Source organism: Xenopus laevis, chromosome 4S (genome assembly GCF_017654675.1).
Source record: "Xenopus laevis strain J_2021 chromosome 4S, Xenopus_laevis_v10.1, whole genome shotgun sequence".
Lineage (NCBI taxonomy): Eukaryota > Metazoa > Chordata > Amphibia > Anura > Pipidae > Xenopus > Xenopus laevis.
In genome coordinates this window covers 104,909,605-104,926,117 of record NC_054378.1, presented here as the reverse complement: position 1 = coordinate 104,926,117, position 16,513 = coordinate 104,909,605, and the positions used below count along the sequence as shown (strand labels likewise).

Here is a 16,513-nt window from a genome sequence, read left to right as displayed (position 1 = left end):
ATAATCCAAATTTTTACAAATGATTTCCTTCTTTCTGTGTAATAATAAAACAGTAGCTTGTACTTGATCCCAGCTAAGATATAATTAATCCTTATTGGAAGAAGAACCAGTCTATTGGGTTTATTTAATATTTAAATTCATTTCTAGTAGATTTAAGGCATGAAGACCCAAATTACGGCAAGATCCGTTATCCGGAAAACCCCAGGTCCCGAGCATTCTGGATAACAGGTCCCATACCTGTATACCTATTATACATACTAGCGCTTACATGGTGATTCATTAACATCTTTTCTTATCGTTTCAGATATCCATTATAAACCATTTATCCGATTAGCTGGTGGATGCGTCAGTTTGCTAATAATTGGAGTTCTGGCATTTTGCATTCGATTCTGGTAAGTTCTTTAAAGGGATGCCGACTATTAAAAAATAGTGTGCCATTCCTGGATTTCAACTAATTTGTGCACCAGGTCTAGTAACCTACACCAACAAACCAACCAGATTGTCAGTTTAACAGTTGTCAGTAAATGCTACCTGCTGATTGGTTGCAATGGATAGTTACTACACCTTGGGAAAACGTTGTGACTTTTTCGTAGTGCTTAAAGGGATTTTACACTATATATATATATATATATATAAACTGAGTTACATTCCTAAAACACAAGTATCTATTTTCTTTTCTCTCCCAGCAACAAGCATGTAAAAGTGTTAAAAGAGCGTAAGAAAGAGGTCCGGAGCTTACAAGTGTTTGAAAAAGGTAAACATTCTGTCAGTTTTTTGTCTATGTTTTTACCCAATGAATCCATGAAATGGGCTCATATGGATAGAATAGTACTGCCCCTAGAGAATTAAATATCCAGGACCCATAAGGAGCATTATAACAAATAGCAGGGCTGCTAGAGTGATAAGGAAGGCTCTAGTCAGCTAACACAATGGCAACTCAGGCAAGACTAAAACTGCAGTTGAGTGACAGTCATCATCACAGACATTATCGTGCAATAAAACAACCATATAATTATTAATATTGCTATTAGATAGCTAGAGAAGAGTAAAAATATAAAGTTTCTTCAGATCTAGTAACCCCTAGTAACAATTAGTAATTAGCATTTGCTAGTGTGCTGTTTGAATCATTTGATTGTTTAACATTGGTTATTAACCCCAGTGTTTGGAAGAACTGAAATGTCTAAACTGTTACTTTTTAGGAGTAAAAATACAGATAACAGAAAACTCTAAGGAAAATGAAGAGACTCCTATAAAAGAAAATAAAGAGCAAGAAGTACCAAAATCTGCTACAAAAATAGATCCCCCTCGAGCTGAAACAGATGAAACGATTAATGAAAGTAAGTACAAACTAGGAGGAATGAAGGTTAAGAGTAGTTGTTTTTGGTCAGCCAGCAGAAGACAATGGCAGGTTGACTTATTTCCCTATTGACTTCCCTCTTCTTTCCCTATTGACACACAATCTTAATCAATTTTATGTTTTAGGTGAGGTTGATCTGGAGAAAGGAGCTAGTGAGGACACACAAAAACAAGGGAAGAAGAAAAAAAGAAAAATATGGAAAATATGGAAATGGAAAATATGGAGAAGGAAACAGAAAAACGCAGAAATGTCACTTGTCCAAGAATAAAAGCCAAAGTCAAAGGAGCAGCCATTCAAAATAAAGAATGGAATAACAGCAGACCTAGAATCACTATGGCCGTTAGGGTTGCCACCTTTATGTCTGGCTGAGACCGGGCGGGGGGTGGGTCCGTGACGTCAGTGGGCGTGTCTGTGAAATCAGTGGTCGGACCCGTGACGTCAATGGGCAGGGCTATGACGCGGCGATCAGCGATTGGCCGATCGCCATGTCAATCAAGGGAATCCCGCCTGAGACCCGGGCAGCCTCTCAAAATACCGGGCTGTCCGGGTCAAAACCGGACAGGTGGCAACCCTAATGGCCGTTAAACATTGATATGTTATATTATAATTTTATTCTTGTTTATATTGTTACAAGAAAAATAAACTTTACATAAAACATGTCATCTTTGTCTTTTCATTCTTCATTTTTATTATACACAGGAACACCTTAAAGGGGACATTTCATATAACCTTCATATTCAGATATAATCTACAGTCTGGTCATTTCCCTATGGGACCAGGCTGTAAATTATATCCTTATAAACCGTTTATAACAGGGGGTCCCCGACCGGCGAATTTGCCGCAGCATGTCCGAATTTGACGCCGCCGTGTTCAAATTGAACGCGAGCGCACCCGATTTGGAGGCTGGCGACCAGAATTGGATGCCGACCCCTCCCCAGCCGGCATTTCACACAAAATGTAGATTAGAATGCATAATATACCCCCTACTGAAATTTATAAAGATATTAGAAGTCACATCGGAGTTATGTGACCTGTATATGGTCACATAACTATTCGGTGACATAATATCTTTATAAATTACAGTAGGGGGGTACGTTATCCACTATATATTACACATCCTTCCTCAAAACATGTAATGATGCAGAAAGAAAAACGTTTTGAAAGCATTTTACCTCCAAGAACTGTCATTATATCAGAGCTGCAGAGAGAACCTCTCTGCTCGGTGTCTAGGCTGAAATGAAGAGTGGGAGTGTCTGTTCATTCTGTTCAGGGTGCAGGGAGTTGTAAGGGGAAATACAGCTATTGTGGAATAATTTGATCAGGTGCAGGGAGTTGCAAGGGGAAATGCAGCTGTTGTGTAACAATTTATGATTAGGTTCAGGGAGTTGCAAGGGGAAATGCAGCTGTTGTGTAAAAATTTATGATTAGGTTCAGGGAGTTGCAATGGGAAATGCAGCTGTTGTGGAACAATTTATAGGGAGGTGCAGGGAGTTGCAAGGGGAAATGCAGCTGTTATGGAACAATTTATAGGGAGGTGTAGGGAGTTGCAAGGAGAAATGCAGCTGTTATGGAACAATTTATAGGGAGGTGCAGGGAGTTGCAAGGAGAAATCCAGCAGTTATGGAACAATTTATAGGGAGGTGCAGGGAGTTGCAAGGGGAAATGCAGCTGTTGTGGAACAATTTATAGGGAGGTGTAGGGAGTTGCAAGGAGAAATGCAGCTGTTATGGAACAATTTATAGGGAGTTGCAAGGAGAAATGCAGCTGTTATGGAACAATTTATAGGGAGGTGCAGGGAGTTGCAAGGGGAAATGCATCTGTTATGGAACAAGTTTTAGGGAGGTGCAAGGGAATAAATGCAGCTGTTCTGGCATAATTTATGATTAGGTGCAGGGAGTTACAAGGGGGAATGCAGCTGTTATGGAACAATTTATAAGAGGTGCAGGGAGTTGCAAGGGAATAAATGCAGCTGATGGAATTGTATAACATATAATAACAGATGCAGGGAGTTACAAAGGAAACCCCAAAAGAGGTTGATTGCTGTTTGTATACAACACAATACTGGGTAAAAAATGACTATGGTACTTACACTAACTGCTCATACACATTGCCCCCAGAAGAGAATAAAATACATTTAGTAGCAGATTATGTTTTATTTATACAGAAGTTTGCTTTTCTTTCTTTTCCACAATTATTGCAGGGCAGGAGAAAGGAACAAGCAGTGAAAGGAGGGGGAGGAAAACAAACAGGGCAGAGAGGGGGTTAAATAAATAGGACAGAGAGGGAGAGAAAAGAGCAGGGAAGGGAAAACCAGCAGTATAGGTTAACAGATGTCTGCAGGGAAGGACTGAGAGACATCGCAGACACGCCCACTCCTCCCTCATTGGCTGCTGCTCTATAGCTTATACAGAAAGAGCAGTGGGCTGCAGCTCAGATACTGAAGAGTCTGAGACAGGAAGTTTTTTGATGCAAAAGGTATTAAAATAAAAACCCTTTCTTCTATTTTACATTATTTGAAATGGTTTGATGCATTGTGAAAATTTATGCTATATGTCCCCTTTAAACTCCTCTCCTTATTACTGTCTGGTTCACATCATTGCAGGGGGACTGATACACCCCAATACTCATCAAGCGAAACAAAACAAAGCCGGCACATGGATGCAATTCAGTACAATAGACCCATTTTTAATCTGCTTGACACAAAAACCCACAGGGGTTTAAAACGTTCTCTTATGACAACCGTGTGCCAACCAACATTTGTAGTTCCCGGATTTGCTGAGGGGCTACAATGGCCCGGGCCTAGGGCTGCAGTATACAGGGCCGCCATCAGAAATCGCAGGGCCCCATACGACAAAATTTCCTGGGCCCCTGGGCTGCGCGCACCGCAAGCCCCACCTACATGTCCGCCCCCCACCACACAGTAAAAAAACAAAACAAATATTGATGGCTAGGGTTCCCACATGTTAATAAAAAATAAAAAGATATGGTAGTCAGGGCCCCCCATAAAAAAAAAAAAAAACATTTGTGGCCAGGGCCCCCCCCCATTAAAAAATATTGGTGGCCAAAATTGGTGGCCAGGGCCCCCCCACACACATTATAAGAAAATTAGTGGCCAGGGCCCCTTAAACGTCCATGCCTTCCCGAAGTCAGCAGCTCTCAGAAAGATGGAGGGCCCGGCTAATCAAGTGTGGCGTGGCCGGGCCCCCCTTACCCTCGGGCCCCCTACAACTCTCCCCCCTGTCCCCCCCCTGATGGCTGCCCTGCATATATATGTATATATGCAGTAAGTCCCAGTTCTATTATTAAAGTGTGACAAATTAACGTTGGATTGTATCCCAATAGTTGAATTCACTAAACTTGGTAAATTCAACTGAAATCACCATCTTTATTTAAAAAAGTGATGGCAGTGACAGACAAAATCCACCAGTGTGCCTAGGCTTCACACAATGCAGACAATGCATGTTAAACTAAAAGTGTAAAAGAGAACCAAAATAAGAATGAGAAAGACTCGCTCTGTTAGTGACTGTTCAGCTTTCTGTGCCAATGAAACTGTGGCCCAAGAGGAAAAAGCTCACATTCCCTGAAATGATTGTTCATCAAAAACAACCCGTTGGGTTTGCTCAGCACTAGAGCAAGAATATGTCCTATAGTATAATCAGGTCCATATAAGCAGTTTGTTAGACCACAAGGGGCAGCTTTGGAAAGGCCTAGCCAAGTAACAGCTACTTACTTGCACGACTTGTGGGCGCATGGCTTGAACACAGCAGAGATGGGGTGCGCATAGCAGATGGGACACAGATCCTCCTCACTTGTTGGCTGAAACAGATAGAAAATCTGTGAGTAAGGACCGAATAACCCTTCCAAGGTTTGGGTTTCTATGGAGAGTGTGTGTTTATGCTCCGGATTACTGCAGAGTTTTTGCAAGCTACAGATGGTGCAACTTACTCCCAGCATCCTAATGGCAGGAAAGTGACATCTAGGATTTGTGGTTCTACAATATCCATACAACAAGCTGTGTATCCATGCCCTACATTTCCCTTCCATACAGAGCTCAGGGTAAGGACAGGGAGTGGAAGGTGAAGCAGGAGATTGGTCCATTAATAATGCAGCGATATCTGCCCAACGTGTGCTTCCCCAGTGAGGATCATATTCTGTGCAGAAAACAATTTTTGCGCAGATCTGCAGTAAACTGATCACTTAATGAGCAGGAAAGGTCACAATTTTGCAGAAACATAATCCCACCCCAGAATGCCGCCATTCTAGTGCACTAAATAATACAAACACAGCTCTCTCACATTCACCACTGGAGTCCTACGCTAGCACTCCGGTTACTGCACTTTCATCCCGCCACACAATATCTACACAGCAAATAGTTAACATCACTGTTGGGGCCTGGGGTTGAGTCAGATCTGGGCACAAACCAAAAACCCAAATTTGCTGGTTACTGATGTAATGTCTCCAGTGTCTGCAGGGAAACCTTAATTTTACATCCCCTTATTTTAAGTTTTCTCTCATTTTACATTGTTGTTTTTTGGTCCCATCTATATATTATGCATAATACATTTTCCTTGATTTTACACCATTTTTAATGCGCTGAAAAATGTAAAATGGGGTTCTACTTTACACTGTTAGGGCCATGATAAATCTTTTCTACTGCGGGCTACTAATCTTTTCATTGCTTTCCCAGGGTGATGATAATGTTGGTGGGAAAACGTAAGTGTAGCTTTGGCTTTGTGAAGCCCCCCAAAATTCCCTAGAGAGGGTAATCTTCACTTGTAGTGTGGGTATGGCTTTACCTGAGTAGCGGCTGCTGCCTGCTTGGACTCCTCACTCAGGTGGGCCAGCATCTTGTTCACTTTGCCAAGTTCATCTGCAGTGATATAATCCGTGTCTGGACAAACACAAACACATGTTCCATTAACCAGAAAGCAAAACACCCACTTGCTGATCATTAATATTTAATTTAAAAAAAAAAAAGGTCGGGGTAATAATGACTGGGCCAGAAAGCAGGATATAAATCAAAGCTGCAAACAGAGCCGAAACGTCTAAATATATATCCCGCCCAATAGGTGTTAGCCTCTGGCATTCTCAGAGGCTTAACCCTGCAGTGTTACTTCTTCAGGATTCAATTGTTCATAGGACTGTTTCTTTTTTTTTGTTTTACCTTTTTATATTTATTTATTCATGTGGAATCTCAGCACCAGTAAAAATAATTCTATTCATTCAGCCTTAGAAGGGTTAATTGGAGGCCAAAACTGAGCAGCAGATGACCAAGAACCTATTGAGCCGTATCTGGTAGCTCTCCTATCAAATTAGTGAGCCAGTGGTAGGGAAAGAGCAGCGATGGGCTCCTACTCCCCTTCTCCTTCAGATCATTTTTCTCTCTAGAAATAGAGGTTTCTATAAATACTCTGCACATTAATAAAATGTATCCCGCTGCCTGCGCATGGTTCCACGGCTGTCACCGTCACCGCCCCCCGATAAAACAGGTGGGAGGGAGATGTTCCCCACACACAACAGAGCCGGGCAAAGGTGCAGAACTACAGGGATGCTTTGGGATGAGAAATTGTCAGCTTTTATTTTTCATTTCCTTCCTGAATGTCACAAAAGAAAGCCACCCCCCACATATGGAAACGATTCCTGAAACCTCTGAAATCACAGTACTTTTTTACGGTTTTTAGACACCTTATGCATATATACCCAACTGAGATGTAGGGCCTATATTCGGTTACTTCTAAAACTTGATTATTTCAGAAGCGGTACAGAATTTTTAATTGGTTGTATTTAGAAAGTTTCTTATTTCAGTATGATGAAGCTTATATTAAATTTTCATTTTCGCGATAGTTCCCCTTTAAAATCCACAACGCACCCCAAGACGGAACAGCACTGATGGGCTTTGCCTTACACTTAAATGGATTAATTCTTCAGCAGAAACCAAACTTCTCCATCATTTAACCATCATTAGTCATAACAACAATGTACTAGAACTAGACTAAGGTGCATAAGTCCATATTGGCGAAAAACATTTTGATTTGATTTATTTAATGCTTACATGAACTTGAAAACCTCAGATTAGGAATAGTAAGGCTAATGAACACTTTACAGAGTTTACAGGCAGAAATTTGCAAGGTTGATGCCACTGTCTGCAGGCAGAATCGAACTGGCGGTGTGCAGGGCAGCCATCAGGGGGGGAGAGTTGTAGGGGGCCCTGAGGGTAAGGGGGGCCCTGCCACGCCACACTTACTTGATTAGCGGGTCCCCCATCTTTCTGAGAGCTGCTGACTTCGGGAAGGCATGGACGTTTAAGGGGCCCTGGTCACCAATTTTCTCATAATGTGGGGGGGGGCCCTGGCCACCAATTTCTCTTTTCTCATGTGGGGTCCTAGCCACCAATATTTTTTAATGGGGGGCCCTGGCCACAAATGTTTTTTTTATGGGAGGCCCTGACCACCAATATCTTTTTATTTTTTATTAACATGTGGGAACCCTAGCCACCAATATTTTTTTGTTTTTTTACTGTGTGGTGGGGGGTGGACCTGTAGGTGGAGCTTGCGGTGGGTGCAGCCCAGGGGGCCCAGGAAATTTTGTCATATGGGGCCCTGAGATTTCTGATGGCAGTCCTGGCGGTGTGTATGACATTAGCCTAAAGGAAAAAACAGAGGCTGGCAGGAATGTCAGCTTTACGTGCAGACAGAAAGATAAATTGGTATATAAAAGAGAGATTAAAGGTAAAACTGTCCCCAGTGAATTTAGGCTGAGGTTATTCACTTTCAGTGTATTAATCAGAATGGCAGCTGCTGCACCATCTCCTCTGCTACAGGGGAATAAATAACATATTGTACACACACTTCACAGAAAGAGTCCTCAGTGGGCAATTTAACAAGATCACTGGAGAATATGGCCTTACTTAACACCATGTCACAGATCCACGTGTGTGTCAGACGGGGGGACTTTATATTCACTAGTATTATGGCTGATGCTGGACAGAGGAGTTGTGCTACCCCCCGGATGACAGGAGCAGTGTAAGAAACAAGCCTTTTAGGTGGAGGGTTTTTGGCCCAGTTATGCCCTGATCCAAAGTGCGAATGGAACATATCCCAGTCATAAAGCAAGACACAACTGATGCATACCTCTCAACATTCTGGAAATAGAAAGAGGGACAAAAATTTGCTGCGTGACCACGCCCATTTTTGTGTCCACACCCCCATTTCACAAAATTCGGCAGGTTATGAAAGTTTGAACACATTTCTGTGGTTTTTGTGTTATTTTGCTAATTTGCTAATGAACGTGAATTGTCCTTTAAAGGACCAGTAACATCAAAAAATTTTTAGTATACATGGAAAAATAAACACCAACACAAATTAAACTTTTAAATTGCAAAGCCTTTATTAAAAAATAAACTTACTGAAACTCCACTTCCACTTTTCTTGAGAAAAGGCGACAGGGCGACCATCCAATCTGCAGCAGTTGATTTCTCCTCCCTGGCTATCTCTCCTGGTCGGTCTGCTCTGCCGGCAAGATGGGGCAGCACTTCTAAATGATGCGCATGTCGTATCCCCCAGCCCACAGTCGTCGCCATTGAGTGCCAGTTGTACAAGAGCAGAAGGCTCTGGCTAGTGACAGCAGTGAGGCATCATATAATTTAAACAAACCCAAACTTTTAAAACAACAGCACGTTTTAACTAATAGGAGCGATCACAGGACCAAATCGCAGTACAAAGCCCGGTCTGAAAGCCTCAAGCTTCGGAAGGGTTACAGGGAGAGGGCATAAATAGCGCACAATGATCTTCCGCACGGCAGCAAGCGGCTCCGAGTTATGGCAGCGGCCGGGATTTGGGAAGAGGGTACAGACACCGCGCTCAGTCCACTCTTTCCTCTCTGTCCTTCAGTTTGCACCCCGTATGTCCGAGGAGTGTGCGGGAGCAGCGCTGCCAATGGGAAGAAGACGGAAAAGCAAAGGGAGGTGAGGAGCAACTGGCAGGCAATGGCGACGACCGTGGGCTGGGGGATACAACATGCGCATCGCTTAGAAGTGCTGCCCCATCTTGCCGGCAGAGCAGAGCGGCCAGGAGAGATAGCCAGGGAGGAGAAATCAACTGCTGCAGAATGGATGGTCGCCCTGTCGCCTTTTTCTCAAGAAGAGTGGAAGTGGAGTTTCAGTAAGTTATTTTTTAATAAAGGCTTTGCAATTTAAAAGTTTAATTTGTGTTGGTGTTTATTTTTTGAAATATACTAACAATTTTTTTTAAAATTTTTTTTGGATGTTACTGGTCCTTTAAACTGTGAGTCTAAGTTCTCCCAAGAGACCTGCTTATCTTATATTGTTACATTGTCTAAGTATCTATTCTGGGCTCTCCGCCAAAAGCCAATTAAGTTAGAAACTTTGTATCTTATTCTGGCTGTTCAGTGCAGGAGATTAAAGCGAAAGTAGGGACATTTCAGTAACAAACCTGGGACTACGGGTTGAGCTGTCAAATTCGGGATTGTCACATAAAAAACGGGACAGATGGGAGATATACTGATGTAAATAGTCTATAAGGAACGATCAGTATCATCAGTATCGGGCTCCCTATGCTAGCATTAACTGTAACATTCTCAGAAGTAATATTTGTACCCTAAAACTATAAGCCATTCCATAATAGTACTAGTGCTACAAAGTCTGCTGTCCGCTCTAATAAAGGTGGCCATACATGGAGAGATCCGCTCGTTTGGCGATGTCGCCAAACGAGCGGATCTCCCTCCGATATGCCCACCTTCAGGTGGTAAATTTATCAAAGAGTGAAGTTCCGCCACTAGAGTGAAATTCCGCAGCTCTCAATTCATTTCTATGGGATTTTGAAAGGCATATTTATCAATGGGTGAAGTGAAAGTTCACCCTTTGATAAATATGCCTATAAAAATCCCATAGAAATGAATGGAGAGTGGCGGAATTTCACTCTAGTGGCGGAACTTCACTATTAACTTCACTCTTTGATAAATTGATAAATATACCCCATAAAGAGAGGATTGTAAGCTTGTACAGAAATCTCATGATGGTTGAACCCATCTATTAGGACACCTCTAAATGTGGAAAAACATTGGTCCCACAAAAAGTAAGTAAAAAAGTAAGTTCATGACCCGTGTTTAAAAAAAGTATGGTGATACTAATGGATAAGTACTTACAGGCCTGCAAGGAAAAATGCTTTTTATCAGCTGAAGGGGGCCCGGTCCCCAAGATGGACTGTTCGGTTTGACCCAAGAGGTACTGAATGGAGCGAAGCTGAAAACATGGATCTGCCAATAGGACAGCTGTGGCTCGTTGGATCCTGAGGAACAAAAGTAAAAGAAGTAAAATAACGTGCAATGACACTGCAGTCCTGAAGCATAATATGTATGGTTTAGTACCTTATTTAATCAATTGGAATGTCGCAGCAATGCATGCCTTACTCTGACCCCTAGAATGACAGCATATATATTAAACTGTGGAGAAAGTCTGGATGTTCCCTCATAAATGCAGATTATTTAGGTCTCTTAATACTGAACATTGTGCTATATGTAAAAATGAAGCCTATTGGGTTTGTCTAATATTTAAACAGGCAGGTATGGTGATCTAAATTTTGGAAAGATCCCATATCTGCGAAAAACCCCTGGTTTCCCTGTACAGCAGTCGGCGACTGTGTAGAGATTTGTATTGGATTTTGTTTTTGCCTTTAGATCCCCTTTACTGTTTCCAACTCCAGCTGCTGGGACAAAGATCATGGAGCCAGATTTAAACAGATAAACTGGGATTCTATTGGAGGATTATTTTGCTGCAGCCACTGGTTCTGCAGAGTTGGAGAAAGTTTGTATTAAACAATACAACAACTATAAAACCTTGCTGTATCGTCTTCGGGCAGATATTATTTGACTTGTTTGTTTTGATAATTTATGACGATCCCTAAACAGCCCAATCCACACTGAGCATGTGCACAGTCTTGGTTTTGCAAAGATTTTTAACACATTTACAAGATTGTTACCCTCTATGGCCAACTTTGAAAACATAAATCATTTGTTTAGGCTTGTGGTGCAGTAAGTTCATGTTTATATTATACAAAATACAGCATTTCTAGCCTTATTCTATTTTAGACATTACTTCCCCTCTAAGCAAGTGCAGCAAACGTACAGGCCAGCAAATACAGTGCAGAGAAAACCAAGGGAGGGGATCAGTTTGGTGCAGATCAGTGATAATAACATGATTATCAGATCATATTTCTCACAGTGGGTCTCTCTTTCTTCAGTGGCAGAAGTAAATAGAATGATGCCCTGGGGAGTACCAGCTTGGATCTTTTGTCCATTAAATCCTGACAAAGCGAGGCAGGGAGAGGGATGCGCTCGCATTACATATCCCGGCTTTGAGTCGACTGCTACATAGAAGCTTCTGCAGAACACAGAACAGTTAACCCCACTCGCAGTTAGATGCCAGTTTCAGCCTTACTCTTAGGCCCTTCACTTGGTTTTACCAGGGAGCACATTACAAAGACCCCTTGGACTGTAAGGATTATACAGACAAACTCTGTAGGTTCCAAGATGTATTTAAGATACAGCGAAATGAAGCCTGAGGAGGCCTGTGGCCAGGGATGGACAAACATTTGGCCTTTGACAACTATAGTTGTCATATAGTTGCAATATTTTATGCAGCATTTTACAGGAAATGTTTAATCCCAGTCCCTGCCCTAATTTGCATTTTTATATTGTATATCCCTTCTCTATTCTACCATAGGATCATGCATTGTTAAGACTTCAGCAGCCTAACTACAGCAGGCCTTTTATCTCTTCCTTACTATATAATAATAAATAGTTATTTTTAGGCAATTCATGGGTTAAATGTCTGGAGCCTGTGGGCTTCAGATATTAAGAGGCATTAAAATCCCATCACCAAAGTAACAGGACAAATTGCAATTCTAATGAGCACAAACGAAGAATACAAATACTTCCTAATACAGTTATGACTATCATTTAATAGGACTATTCTGAATTAACGAGGTTACCTACAAGGTGCTATGTGCATTCCCATTAGTGCTCCACGTACCTTCCTCGTATTCTTCTATTCTATTATTGTTCTACTGCGGAAACGCAAGACATTGCATTTAACGATTAATGGTAATTTGCAGCATCCCTTGGTTTATAAATGGCCTATGTCTGTGTTCCACTTTTCTTACATGAACTTAACATTCTCCCTTTTTGTCTAGTTCCTCCTGTCCTCTAAAGTCCATCCATATGCTGTAACAGCAGTCATCCATATTCTGGAATGCCTCTAAACAACGCTATAATTATTACAGTTCATTGTCGAATAACTAAGTATAACAGCTCATTCTATTACTGTCATATCACAGTGCGGAGCCTAAAATCGCATTCGCTCAGTCTCTATAATTATCCTGTGAACAGAGGCTGCAGTTGGGCACTGGGATCTTGGCACCCGCACCAATCACTGTTGAATTGAGTAGCTGTATTCCCACGCTGTGCTCTGGGATTATGAGAGGAAATGTAGCGAGAATCATTGAGAATATTAGGGAGGGAGGGTCAGCCCTTGGATCAAAGCACAGCCCTTTGTAATGCAGGTTGAGCCAATGAGGATCAGAAGAGAGCTAGCCGTTGCCTCTCATACAGACAGCAGGAGGGAGAGGAAGGTTGTTGGATCCAGACTCTTTGAGCTGTAGGCACCTACTGACATTGTTCAACTCTGTGTCAAGGCTTAGTGATCATCATCAGGCAAAACCTCTTCCCTTTCCATGGCAACTACACGCTGCCTTTCATACAGGATTGATCTCAGAGGAAGCTCTACTTGTTGGGATTTGTCCATGGGTCTTATGGAATGGAGAACAACATTCTAACAAGTCTTTTAATTTGGAGATTTCTTTGACTTGGACCATTGCTCTGGAGGATGAACCCCCAGCAGGGTTTTTCCACACAGCGCCGTCTGTTTTGATTATACAGACCTCTTTGCTGGGCAGTGGAACATGACCACCTTTTCAGCTGCACCACTATGTATAACCAGATGGGAATAACTTATATTTTCTGGGTCTCCGATACAATGATAGCCTGTCCCTGGATGAGAGAATGGGAAGAAAAGCTCCTTTTTATCCTGATCATGGGGACTTTGGCTGGGGGGTCCATTTCCTTCAACTGCCCCTCCTCTTGTATATGTGCTTCTGATCTCCTCAGCTGTGTCAGGCAGAACCTGCACCAAGTACCAAAACCTCTGCCCTCTACTTCAGTATCAGTGGACCTGAGCCATAACAATCTTAGCCACCTCCACAGCCATTGGCTCTCTAGCCTCTCAAGACTGCATACCCTACGCCTTAGCCATAATCACATCCGCCAGATGTCAGCCCATGCCTTTCACAACACCACTTCATTGCGTTATCTAGACCTTTCTTCCAATCTTCTACAGGACATTAGGGAAGAGTGGTTTAAAAACCTATGTGAACTTGAGGAGCTTCTGCTATACAACAATCACATTGGTTATGTGGATGATGGTGCCTTTACCAAATTAAACAGCATACAAAAAATCTACTTAAGCTGGAACTTAATGACAAATTTCTCATTTCAGTCCATGCAGAATCTGAGCAACCTACGCACGCTTGATCTCTCCTCCAACAGATTTCTGAAACTTCCTGTGGAAGAGTTGTCTGCTTTACCCGCATTTATAAAGAATGGCTTGTATCTGCATAACAATCCACTGACCTGTCACTGTGCCCTGTATGCCCTATTAACTCATTGGGATAATCGTGGTTTTTCCTCCGTGGTTGATTTTTTTGAAGCGCACACCTGTCTGTACATGGGGAACCCACGTGCCATAGTGCGCATTCTACAAACACAGAATGGATTTGACAACTGCTCACTTGGAAAGTTGCAAAGACTGCCGGATAATGGTCTACAGGTTCTTGTTGGGAAATCAATTATGATGACCTGCAACACTAGCTTGCCCCAAGAAAATACTACCTATCTTTGGATCTTACCCACATATGAGTTCCTTGCCTTTCCTGGGAATAGCAATCAAAGCTTTAGAATTCACCCCAATGGTAGCCTAGAAATCAGGAAGGCCGAGATATGGAATGCTGGATTCTACCTATGTATTGCCGTAAACAAATGGCTTAATTATAACTCTACCCATGAGGTTAATGTAACTGTGCATTATCCAAAACACGAAGGTGAGACCTTTAATACTGGACTTACCACACTTTTGGGTTGTGTTGTTAGCCTAGTGTTAGTCTTTATATATCTCTACATGACTCCCTGTAACTGCTTTCGTTGCTGTTTTAAGCATCCACACACTCCTAGTCCCCCGCTAGAGAGTAGGGGCCAGTCATCCATCCTCTGTGGAACTCCACCTGCCTCTGAAGGGCCCAACAGTCGCAGGGCTGGCATCAACCGGCACGTGGTCTTCTTGGAGCCAATCAAAGAGGGACGGTGTGAGAAAAACTCAAAAGTTATACAGCTACAGTCAGACTCTGATTCTGCTAGTTCTGTTTTTTCCGACAGTCCCATTGTGCCTACTTAGGTGGATAAGGTAAACACTATCTCATCATCCAGATGGAATATTTCCAATAAAATACCATTGATGGATGACATCTCTCTGACAGAAGTGGAGACAATGACGGCAGAGTCCGCATCCTGATGGACTTTAGAGAACGGCCGAGCATCATGCCCTAGCTTACGTGGTTCTTGTTGATGCCTGTAGTATCCTCAACCACTAAATAATGTGGACATTATATTCAACAAAAGGTTTAGAAACGTTATTCCTACTTATCGTTCAGTTTATAGAAATATAATCTAGAAACAGGATTGTAAGAATCTGGATGGAAACTGGCCATGCTTTATTAACACTTGATAAAGAGCCACAATGCTCGAAACATGTTGTGTTGAATAAACCTTGCAGCAAAGTATCTGCGGTTTTGAGCCTGTTTTGTCCACAACCTCTACAGAATTTGCAGTTACAGTAGCTTCTAAGTGGGACAGAAGCAGTGGCGCAGGCAAGTAATTGTGTAACTGGTACCAACCTTTATTATTTCTGGCCATGCTTTATTAAACACTGGCCAGCGAAGTCTTTTTTTCTAGCAAAGTATAATCTCCATTCATCTAATTTAGGAATGATAAAAGAATGGCAACCTCAGAAGACCTTATAGAAACTCTGCGGAGGCTGTAATGTTTTATAACTATAATTTGTTTGCTTCTGCACAGTAATCAGTGCTTAGTATGACCAGTTTCAGCATGCAGCATGTATGACAGGGCAATGGGCTTGTACCGGGTCTTTAAATATGTTACGTTTATGCTAGGGTACAATGCCTGCTTTCATTTACTATAATAAAGCTGTCTTAGCATTCTTTCATGTTGATGTGGAATAAATTCTTCAGACGCACCGAAAAGAAGCAACGCCTGCTAAAATGCAGAGATTAGTTACTGCATAAAGTTTATAAAGAGTTCTAGGAGCATTGTACGGTTCCTAATTTCTGCTTCCTAGGCTCTGACGGCATTGGAGGTGAGAAAGGATGGGGGATGGTTTTGAGAAAGGGATGAAGACCCCAAGGGACTAGGCCTTAATGCAAAAACACTTTAGCACTTAGAGGCTGGGTCATTGCACGTTGATGTGTAAGCACATTAATGCGGTCTCCATCACTTGATAATAGACGATACTGCAGATAGAAAAACAGGGGTCTGTACCAGGATACACAAGATTTCACAACCCAAGTCACCTTCAAAATGATTTCTGCCAAATACTGGGTAAGAACACAAGTTTACTAACTATACTTTATAACTGTTCTATAAACTTATTTTTAGGTAAACTTGTATGCCATGTACATGTTTACATGGTGTATATGGGGACATATGCAAATAGGAAATCCAACAAAAGTCAAATTTTCCCTTCTTTCACACAAGATGCCATAATGTTTTACCACAGACACACATGCAACAAAACCCACTTAGTGGCTATAAAAAGATATTGCTGTTGGTTTAAGCGTATAGAGAATGTCTTAGTAAGCAAAATGGCAGCGCCACTAAAAGTTTACAATTTCACAATAATTGTAAGAGTTGCATTAAAATATCTATTTTACAATTTACAGGAAATGATACGAGGGACTGTGTATTCTCTTTCCTGGGGTTATTACTGCACCTTATCTTTCTGGACACTACAGGTAT

The 16,513-nt window shown here is 41.9% G+C and overlaps 2 protein-coding genes across 2 annotated transcripts in view; one reads left to right on the top strand and one right to left on the bottom strand.

Moving 5' to 3' along the window:
* rnf123.S (ring finger protein 123 S homeolog) overlaps positions 1–16,513 on the bottom strand; it is a 64,020-nt gene that overhangs the window by 4,641 nt on the left and 42,866 nt on the right. The window contains exons 36-38 of the mRNA XM_041561678.1: positions 10,520–10,662; positions 6,154–6,248; positions 5,088–5,173 (exon numbers count right to left, since the gene is read on the bottom strand). Of these exons, the coding sequence (XP_041417612.1) occupies positions 5,088–5,173; positions 6,154–6,248; positions 10,520–10,662 (324 nt within the window). The remainder of the gene's footprint in view (positions 1–5,087; positions 5,174–6,153; positions 6,249–10,519; positions 10,663–16,513) is intronic.
* On the top strand, positions 13,359–14,905 carry amigo3.S (adhesion molecule with Ig-like domain 3 S homeolog). The gene has a single exon (XM_041561679.1). The coding sequence runs from the start codon at positions 13,359–13,361 to the stop codon at positions 14,874–14,876; it is 1,518 nt and encodes a 505-aa protein (XP_041417613.1). The 3' UTR covers positions 14,877–14,905.

Bases quoted from the DNA above. Each gene is read 5' to 3' on its own strand.
- amigo3.S (XM_041561679.1), top strand. From the start codon at position 13,359: ATGTATAACCAGATGGGAATAACTTATATTTTCTGGGTCTCCGATACA.